The 10295-nt window shown below is 44.7% G+C and overlaps 1 protein-coding gene across 1 annotated transcript; it reads right to left on the bottom strand.

The window, feature by feature from the left end:
• Positions 1-302: 302 nt before the first annotated feature.
• Positions 303-2816, bottom strand: LOC135975334 (SRRM2 protein homolog rsr-2-like). The gene is made up of 2 exons (XM_065565857.1): positions 2076-2816; positions 303-796 (listed from the first exon to the last, which is right to left on the bottom strand). Exons 1-2 carry the CDS (start codon positions 2614-2616, stop codon positions 303-305), a joined length of 1035 nt encoding a protein of 344 aa, XP_065421929.1. The 5' UTR covers positions 2617-2816.
• Between the last annotated feature and the right edge of the window lie 7479 nt (positions 2817-10295).

Genomic DNA, 10295 nt, shown 5'->3' with positions numbered 1-10295 from the left:
TAGAAGATCACACCATGAAGCGCTGTGCATCAGAGAAGCTTTGAAAACCAGTTTCATGGCTGGCCAGGCTACCGTGTGAAATATCTGTTTGTTTCTCCTTCATGAAAACCCTCCCCCTTTACTGACTGATTTTCTGTAAGGAACCCACCCTGCCCCTTCCCCCAGCTTTCTTTCAAACCAAATAAAGTCACTATCATTTAAAAATCATTTATTCTTTATTAATAGATTAGAAAAAGAGGGAGGGAACCCGGGTGGTATTTGGGAGGAGGATTGCTGGGAAGGAAAAAGCCACAAAGAAAAGGTTAAAAAAATGACAGCCTTTTGCTTGGGCTGTCTACTGGGGTGGAATGGGAAGGTGTACGGAGCCTCCCCCCCCGCGTTCTTACACGTCTGGGTGAGGAGGATACGGAACATGGGGAGGGGGGAGGGTGGAACAGGGGCTGAAGTGGCAGTCTGTTTTCCAGCAGCCGTTCCTGAACCTCCACCAGACGCCGGAGCAGCCCCAGCGTTGCATCCTTCATCCTCTGGTCTTCCTGCCGCCATCTCTCATCTCGATCGTCTCTCCTCTCCTCACGTTGGTCCCTCCTCTCCTCACGTTGGTCCCTCCTCTCCTCACGATCACTGACTTCTTTCCTATACTTTGAAACTGTTTCCTTCCACTCATTCAGATGAGCTCTGTCACTCCTGCTGGATTGCATAATTTCAGAAAACATGTCCTCCCGCGTCTTCTTCTTACGACGCCTTATCTGTGATAACCTTCGGGATGGAGGAGGGAGGCTTGAGGAATTTGCAGCTGCTGTAGGGAAGGGAAAAAAGAGAGAATTGTTTTAAAAGCTACATTTTGCAGAACAATGCTTATACTCTTTCACGGTGACCAACACTGTTCACATTACATAGCACATGTGATTTCTGTGCAAGGTCGCATTTTGCCTCTTAATGCTGAGTGCCTGTGGCTTTGCTGCTAGAGATCACAGGTCTGGGCAACAGAATTCGGCTTGCATGCGGCCATGGTAAGCCATTGTTTTACAGCTTCTGCACCCTCCTTTCCCACATACCAAGCATAGCTTGTAGAGTGCTGCAGAAGCCTGGCCAATCTCAGCCAGTTGGGGGGGGGGCAGTGTGGTGGGGCTTGTCTGGGCCCCTTCAGGCAAGTAGAGTGCTGCGGTTTTTCTGTTAACATTCAGCAGCACCAGAAAACAAACTAACCCCCCCCCCTCACCATGAATTCTCTGGGATGATCACGGTACCCCTCCCCCCACCGCGTGGCTGGTATCAGGGAAGATCCCTGCAGGCACCAAACTACCCCCCCCCGCCGCCGACCCCCCCCCCCCTCGCCATGAATTCTCTGGGATGATCACGGTACCCCTCCCCCCACTGCGTGGCTGGTATCAGGGAAGATCCCTGCAGGCACCAAACTACCCCCCCCCCCCGCCGCTGACCCCCCCCCCCCCTCGCCATGAATTCTCTGGGATGATCACGGTACCCTCCCCCCACCGCGTGGCTGGTAACAGGGAAGATCCCTGCTAGCCAAACGCGAAAAACTCAGGGCCAATTTCCCATCTGCGCTTGGCTAACTGCAGGGAAGGATTTATTTTCCGCCACAGGCAAACAGCCCAGTAGGAACGGCCACCTCTGTCCCCTTAATTAAGTTCCCGTATTTCAACCAGGTTACCAGGAGTGATATCACTCTCCTGAGGATTACACAACAAGATAAAGAACGGATGTTGCTTGAATGCCAGCAAACACCGGGACCATACGCTGCCAGGCTTTGTCAGGCAATGATACCAGATTACTTGCTGCAAGCATGGCGTGGTCAAGTGTCCTACCATGGAGGAGGGAATAAGGATGCACTGCCCAGAAACCTTCTGGCAAGGCTTTCGGAGTACCTCCAGGAGAGCTTCATGGAGATGTCCCTGGAGGATTTCCGCTCCATCCCCATACACGTTAACAGACTTTTCCAGTAGCTACAGACTTTTCCAGTAGCTGAACTGACCGCGAATGCAAAGTCAGACAAAGTAATCATTAAAAACCGTTTGCTTTTAAAACAAGTTTTATATTTTAAAAGGTAAACTCACCTGAGGTCCCTTCCATGGGGTCAGAGTCTTGGGTACTGGCTTGGGAGGCTTGGGAGGGTACTTCAGTCAGGGTGATAAGATCCTGGCTGTTGGGGAGAATGGAGTGCTGTGTGCTCTCTGCAAGCTCATCCTCCTCCTCCTCCTCCTCCTCCTCTACCCCATCGGCAGAATCCTCAGGCGTCGAGACTATCCCCGACCCAGAATCCACGAACAAAGGTGGGGTAGTGGTGGCAGCCCCCCCTAGAATTGCATGCAGCTCGGCGTAGTAGCGGCATGTCCGCGGCTCTGACCCGGAGCGACCGTTTGCCTCCTTTGTTTTTTGATAGGCTTGTCTGAGCTCCTTGACCTTCACGCGGCACTGCTCAGAGTCCCTATTGTGGCCTCTCTCCATCATGCCCTTGGAAATTTTTTCAAAAGTTTTTGCATTTCGTCTTTTAGAACGAAGTTCTGCAAGCACTGAATCCTCTCCCCATACAGCGATCAGATCCAGTACCTCCCTCACGGTCCATGCTGGTGCTCTTTTTCGATTATCAGCCTGCATGGTTACCTGTGCTGATGAGGTATCTGTGGTCACCTGTGCTCTCCACGCTGGGCAAACAGGAAATGAAGTTCAAATGTTCGCGGGGCTTTTCCTGTCTACCTGGCCAGTGCATCCGAGTTCGGATTGCTGTCCAGAGCGGTCACAATGATGCACTGTGGGATAGCTCCCAGAGGCCAATACCATCGAATTGCGGCCACACTAACCCTAATTCGAATTGTTAAAATCGATTTTGGCGCTACTCCGCTCGTTGGGGTGGAGTACAGAAATCGATTTAAAGGGCCCTTTACATCGAATTAAATGGCGTCGTTGTGTGGACGGTTACAGGGTTAATTCGAATTAAAGCTGATAAATCCGAATTAAAGTCGTAGTGTAGACCAGGCCTAAGGTGCCACAAGGACTCCTTGTTCTTTTTGCGGATACAGACTAACATGACTGCCGCTCTGAAACCAGTATTCCAGGGGCATTATGTTATTTTCTGTATAATTTTCTATCCCTTTCCTCTTAGTTCCTAACATTCTGCTAGCCTTTTTGACTGCTGCTGCACATCAGAGTTACTGATCCATGAGAGGACCTTCCCTCTTATCCCAGGACTACTTAATCACCTTAAGAGTCTTTGGTGAGAGACCTTGTTACGGGGTTTTTGAAAATCCAAGTACGCCATATCCACTGCATCACCCTTATCCATATACTTGTTGACACCCTTAAAACATTTCAATAGATGGATGAGGAATGATTTCCTTTTACAAAATCTGTGTTGACGCTTCCCCAGCAAGTCATGTTCATCTAGGAGTCTGATAATTGCGTTCTTTACTATAGTTTCCACCAATTTGCTCGGTACGGAAGTGAGGCTCACTGGCCTGTAATTGACAGGATTGCCTCTGGATCTGTTTTTAAAAATCAGCAATACATTATCTACCTTCCTGGTAGAGAGGCTTGTTTCAGCTATATGTTTCATACTACATTTAATAGTTTTTGCAATTTCATATTTGAGTTCCTCTAGCAATCTTGGGTAATACCATCTGTTCTGGTGACATTACTGTTTAATTTGTCAATTTGTTCTAAAACCTTTTCTGACACAGTGTGGGGTAGTACTTCAGATCTGTCATTCAAAAAGGGTACCCACATCAGAGCTATCTCCACCATATTCTCTGCAGTGAAGACCAATGCAAAGAGTTCATTTAGCTTCTCTGCAATGGCCATGTCTTCTTTGAGTGGTCCTTTAGCATGATGGTCATCTGCCTGTTGGTTTTTGTGTCTTTAGCAAATTGCTTCTGACCTTCTTTCTTGGCCTGCCTCACTATACTCTTACACTTAACCTGCCTGAGATTGTGCACCTTGTTATCCTCACTAGGATTTGACTTCCAATTTTTAGAGGATGCCTTTTTGCCTCTAACAGTCTCCATTACTCTGCTGTTTAGCTATGGTGGCATTCTTTGGTCCTCTTATCAGCTGTTCTGATTTGGGGTATACAATTATCTGAGCCTCTACTATGGTATTTTTAAATAGATCTCATGCTGCTTGCAGGCATTTCAATATCTCCTTTTAATTTCCATCTAACAATCATCCTCATTCTTGTGTAGTTCCCCTTTCTAAAGCTAACGTTAACATGGTGGGGGTTTTTGTGTTATTCCCCACAAGGATTTTACCAAGTTGTTCAGCTATAGTTACATCTAGAGTAACACCTATAGCTCCAGTCATAGACTAGATCCCCATCGTGTGATAGGCTGGACAAACGCAGAACAGAGACAGTCCTTGCCCCCAAAGAATTTATTATCTAAATAATGACAGATTTACTTGCAATGTGTATGTTATTCAGACAATAGAGATGAACTCCTGGCCTCATTGAAGTCAATGGCAAAACTCCCATTGACTTCAATGAGGCCAACAAGTTATCCTAGGTGTCTGTGTGCTGCATAGATTTCAGGAGCTAGGTTGGTAAACATGTGAGACAAAGCTGGGCCTCCAACTGAGTGTTTGTGTCTTTGGTTTGTAGCTGTGTCCTGTAACAAACATTTAAGGACTGTGATCCCATATATCATGTCATGACAAAACAAACTATTCACAGACTGTTGTTGGTGCTACTCTATCCTTACTGGTTATATCTCCTCAACATCTACAATAGTAGATACTAGAGCTGGTTAAAATGTTTTGAATTTCAAAACATGAAAAAAATACTCCGAATTTTAAAATTTGGGAGTGGGATATAGGAAAATATTGAAGAAATCTCATTGTGTTCTTGTTTTTTTGAACTTCTATTCAAAATTTTTCAGTTTTTGAAACCAACCAACCTGAATTGGATTTTGAAATTTGGATTTTATCCTGGAGGTAGCACTCAAGGAAGCAGTGAGAGTGTACATATGGAGCCTGGCTAACGTGATTAATGAAGCTCCATAACCCAGGGGGACATGGTCAACCAACTTGGGACACAGCCAGACCACAGCCTACCTGCTCAGACTCTGATCAGCAGCAGGCACTGTGAGCGATGATTCACATGGCTAATTTTTCAAAGTAGTAATTAAGAGAACTGAAGAGTATATTGTTCCCATGAGCGATGCTGGCTTGTAGTGGCAGGACAATTCTTGGCCCCTCTGCTACTCTAGTCCCCACCCAGCACACCTTTGAGGAGTGAAGGTGTTGCCCTATGAGTCATAGTCTGTTCCAATGTGCAGAATTGTAAGCTGATGCAATTCTAATGTCCTGCAAACATACTGGGTTGCAGTCAGCCTATGGGCACAGTGTGTGTCAGACACTCCTGCTGGGTATGTGCTTTCTTCCCTTAATCCCTCTGTTTATTTTAATGGGAATTAGGTTCCTAAACTGCTTAAGTACTTTTGAAAAATCTTACTAAGTAACTATCTAGGTACCTAGAGACCTTTGCAAAAATAAAAAAAAATAAAAATCAGTCTGTAAGCACCAAATCTCTTTTGAAAATGGCACTTAGGAGCCTACGTCACAGATACTTTTAAAAATGTTACCTTCTAACCTGACTTGAGCTATCTATAGCGGAGGACTAAGGACAAGCTCATATAACTTAAAGAGTAATTCTCCCCCCCATCCCCCGCCCCTTCCGTTTTTATGCTCATATGAACGAATGGAAAAAGCTTGCGAACAAGGTCATTTCCAAGTTACATGATTCACTCGGAGGGGACGTTACGCAGCACTGCTTTGTCTCTCCTAAGTAACGTCCTCGGTTTCCTCTTCAAGGAATCATGTGGAGCAAAACCACAACAAGCTGCTGACATTTGCTAGGCAGAGTGGAAAAGGTATCCCTTCTCTTAGCAAAGAATCTTCACTGTTCTGTTTCTTTGAGTGTCCAGGCAGTACAGGTTTGATAGGATTCCCATGAATGAGAACTCTCCCCCTCCCCCAAAAGTTTTCCTCCCATTGTTTCTCTTGCGTATAATAGTATTGAAGGTTTGTGGTTTAATGACCTCAACATTGCGAAAGTAGCTAGCTTGCATTCTTCTAACAGCATGTGATTCCATAAGAAACACCACTCTATGCCTAGTTCCTTTTCATTAACTCTTTCATGGGAAGGAAAGCACTTCAAAACCAAAGACATTTCCTTTCTACCTCCCCTAGGAACCGTGAAATCAATAGGGTAATTCCATTCTGGCCTCCACTTATCCCAAACCATAACTCAAACGTCTATCTGCTCACGAAAGGCCTACTTCTGAGACAGCAACACAAGACAGTCAGGACTGTAGAGCGGTGTGAAGAAGTTTTATTATAATTGCCTATAGGTACCTACTGTGCTATTCAAATGCATAGTGAGAGACAGTCCCTGTCCCCAGAGAGATTACAGTCTAAATAGATGAAGAAGATGGAGGGTGGGAAGGGAAAAAGAGGCACAGTTGGGGAAGAAATCTGCCCAAAGTCATGCATCAGGACAGGGACAAAGCTGGGAATAGAATGCAGGTTTCCTAACCAGCCCATCCAGTGCTTTACCAAGAACACAATGTTTCCCATGACCTTGCACAGCGGTACCTCTGCCAGTCCTGTTTTTTTTAATCCCATGTTATCCATCACAGAAACAATTCAACTAAATCAGTTTAGGGATGAAGGCCCAGCCACGTGTTGGTGGCTCACAGGGGAGGAACAGAATTTCCCCCAAAATATCCTGACATGCAGGGGGCGGTAAAGCAAAGAAGTGCCTGTCCACTACTAAATCTCTCCATAGGGTGCACAGATCTCACTCCATAGCCCTTTTTCTTGCCTGCCCACTCTGGGGTGCTGTACACCCATCTGGGGAATAGGGAGTGAGCAGTTTTACCATTGTTTGTCACTACCCTATAGATGTAGGTGTTAGGGGGAACTGGACTGTAAGCAACTCAGATCCGTGACTCTGTGTGTGTGTGCACACGTGCGTACTTACACAGCATCTAGCACAATCCAATTCTGATTCAGGTCTGAGTACTACCACAGTGCAGACAGTAATAATGAAAGGAGGAAGAGAAAGTTACTGGGTCCCTGCAGGAAAATGGTGAAGTCAGCTGTGGCTTTCAAACATGTGGAAAGTCTGAGTAGGGACGTGGATGAGAAACACTGTTCTGTGTATGGTGTAGAGCTGAGAAGAGACCCCCCTCCCAGTTCTACATCAGGTTTTGGGAACAATTATTGTAGAGACAATCTTCGAAGAATTCATTCCAAGTTGTACATAAAACCCACTCCATGTTAGGAGATAAAATTTGCAAGTGCCTATTTAAGTCTACATAGACTCCCCACTAGGATGGATGAAGTGAATAAGAACTACAGTATCAGAACAAAATTCTTCTTGCAGATCTCAAATATTATGGCTTCAGTCGGAGCTCAGTGCATGGAGAGCAGAATAGCTGAGGTGAGGTCTGCAAGGAGAATTTTGCCATTGGTTCTTTATATTGATACAGTCCTGATGCATTAATTCAGCATTCCCAGTAAATGGAACACGTGATTCTCTAGAAGATAGCTTCAGAGAGAAGTCTCCCGATGGAATGAAATCAGAACTAGTCAGAAGGTAGTAACATGCAGTTAGGGATATGGAGAGCAGACTGATAAGAGCAAAACATACCTATCAAAGAAAGGGAATTCTGTTTTACAAAGCATCTTCATTTTAAAAAGCTTTGGGATTTTTTTGTACACAGTCTGCACTTCTTAATTTCTCTGGGTGAGATTTGCCACTGTGCAGAGTGTCAACCCAAGGCCTGTACACACTTGAGCCCTACTTTGAGGATCAGGTTGTTATTATGTTAACATCTAAGGATCAACCAAGAATGGGGCCCCATGGTGTTTGTACAGTGCCTGGTACCAAGTGGTAGATTGTAAGAGCTTCAGGGCAGGGCCTATCTGATTAAACAAGAGAGACAGGGTGGGAGAGGGAATAGAACACATCAGCAGAGTGTACTGTGTTATGGCAGCAAGTGTCACGTTAGTTCCACATTTTTGGGAGGGGGAGAGGGAAGGGGAGAAGAGGGCAAGAGGTGGGGAGTGAAGCTGAGGAGGAAGAGGGAGAAGATGGGAGTAAAAACAGCCAAATCAGCACAATGTAGAGAAAGTCCAATCAAAACTTGATGATTTAAGAGTGTGCGGATCTGGTGCTGACCCTCTGTGCAGGACGTTAATTTTGCTCTTTCTGGAGCCAGGCTGGGTACAACTAGGCACGACGTAAAACTTCCCCCTTACACAGGTATATTAGAGCTCTTCACTCCTGACTCAGGATTCTTTGCCTATGCCAAACTGTATGTGGTGCTTTTGTTGTGTGGATAAATCATCTCACCAGATGCTATGATGTGGCCTCCTGACTCATTTCCACTTGGAATCTAGATCAGGATTTAGTTTGAACTAGAGATGGGCTCAAGCCAAAACCATGGATCTGAATTTCCTCAGACTTTGGGGAAGGATCAGTCTGAATCGGAACTTAGTGCCTGGCTCCAATCTACATAATGGACTGACCCAAACCCCTGGAACCAAACACTCCCAGAATATGGGAGAGCTCAGATCTCGATTCAGATCTGATCTTTGCTGTTGAGGCCCATCTCTAGCTTAAGCTCAGGTTTCCAGAAATGAAAAGCCAGTGTTTTAGTTTACTGAGCTAACTTACTGTTTTCTTGTATGGATGAATGCTTAACCATTTAGTCCCTTTTTAGTTCTGCAATGGGATCTTGCTAGTCCCTACATATGAGAAAGGCAAGAAAGAAAAAAGTATGTTTGCTAAATGGAAAAGCGATTTACTAGATGTTTGATAACTGGAAATGCAAGTGTCTGTGTGGCCAAAGGTTATGGCTCAGGCCTTTGGCCCCAAAGTGCTGTCATGCCCTGGCTGCCAGCAGTAAGCCTATGTCTCTTTTTGTTACAGAAGTCATGGGTTTGGCACAGAAATTACTACAAGAGTTTCTATGGCCTGTACTATGCAGGTGATCAGACTAGATGATCACAATGATCCCCTCTGTCCTTAAAACCTACAAACAAAGGACAAGTTACTATAATTCGTAAACAGTGTTCCTTTACATGCTTCTCAGAGAGTTAAAAAACCCTGATACAAAACAGACCACAAGCTGAAGTCAATGGGCCTACAGTAATTCACAGCAGCTGAGGATCTAGCCCTAAGTACTAAACACAGCAGAGAAAGGGACATTGAAAGTGCCCCTTAAAAAGTACAGATTACATCACACTGTCTGCTACACTACTTTGAAGAAAATCGTTACTCCAACAGAAGGCTTTGTCAACACAGCACCATATCATTAGCTCAAGGTTTATACACTTCAGTTGACACCTCTCCCTTGTCCTACAGATGTTTCACTGCATTTAGGATTGAGCCTCTAACAATACAGCTGTTTGAACACATGTGCATTTTCCACTTAACAAACCACAAGAATATGGCAACAGGGTTACATCATCTGAATCCTACGGCTAGAATGCAGGAAGCAGAAAGGTATTTCTTTGGGAAATCTTTGTATTCGCTTGTAGCTTCTCTGTCCAATTGTATTCATCTACTGTACTACTCCCAGGCCATGGGGAAGGCAAGTCTGATTGATATTGCAAGTGACAACTAAAGCTTTTAAATCATTCCCACAGTTCATCTTCGGGAGGCGTTAAGCCTGCAATGTTTTGTTAGTGCCAGAGAAGTAGAGGCATTTTTTTTAATTTTATTTGTAAAAATCCAAGTTATTCCAATTCATCATTAATCCATTGTTACTGTCAAGTATGTTAGAGCCCACCCCACGAATATGTTTCCAGAGGAATTATAAAATGGGCTGGAAGGGAGAGGAATTGAACTGACTTGTAATATTCTTCACAACACTGGGCAACAGAAGAACAGGCCAGAGCCAGAGCCTCACAACACAGATGCCTCCCCCCTCCATATAAACACAAATCTGGGGAATAGTCAGGTTAAGGAATAATAAAGTGAAAATACTTAAGAACTGTAAGACCTTAGGTATGATTCTCCTCTAATTGACACTGATGTAAAACCAGTGCAATTCTATTGATTTAACAGAGTTAATCCTGATTTACACCAGTGCAAGGAGAATTAGATTCTTTTTTGCAAGTGGGCATCTGCTCTATGAAATAAGTGATGTATATAAACTAATATGTGGGCTTGATTCTGTTATCAGTTATTCTGGGGTAAATCAGGAGAAGAACATAAGAATGGCCATACTGGGTTAGACCAAATGTCCATCTAGCCCTGTATCCTGTCTTCTGAC

Source organism: Chrysemys picta, chromosome 13, assembly GCF_011386835.1.
Source record: "Chrysemys picta bellii isolate R12L10 chromosome 13, ASM1138683v2, whole genome shotgun sequence".
Lineage (NCBI taxonomy): Eukaryota > Metazoa > Chordata > Testudines > Emydidae > Chrysemys > Chrysemys picta.
Note: the sequence above shows the minus strand (reverse complement) of the source record. Positions and strands in the feature narration are given on the sequence as shown.

What these genes read in the sequence shown, in the direction of transcription:
- LOC135975334 (XM_065565857.1), bottom strand. Translation starts at nt 2,616, where the DNA reads ATGCAGGCTGATAATCGAAAAAGAGCACCAGCATGGACCGTGAGGGAG. An exon ending in CCCCATGGAAGGGACCTCAG is followed by an intron (nt 797 to 2,075) that starts GTGAGTTTACCT and finishes CCTTCCCTACAG; the next exon opens with CAGCTGCAAATTCCTCAAGC.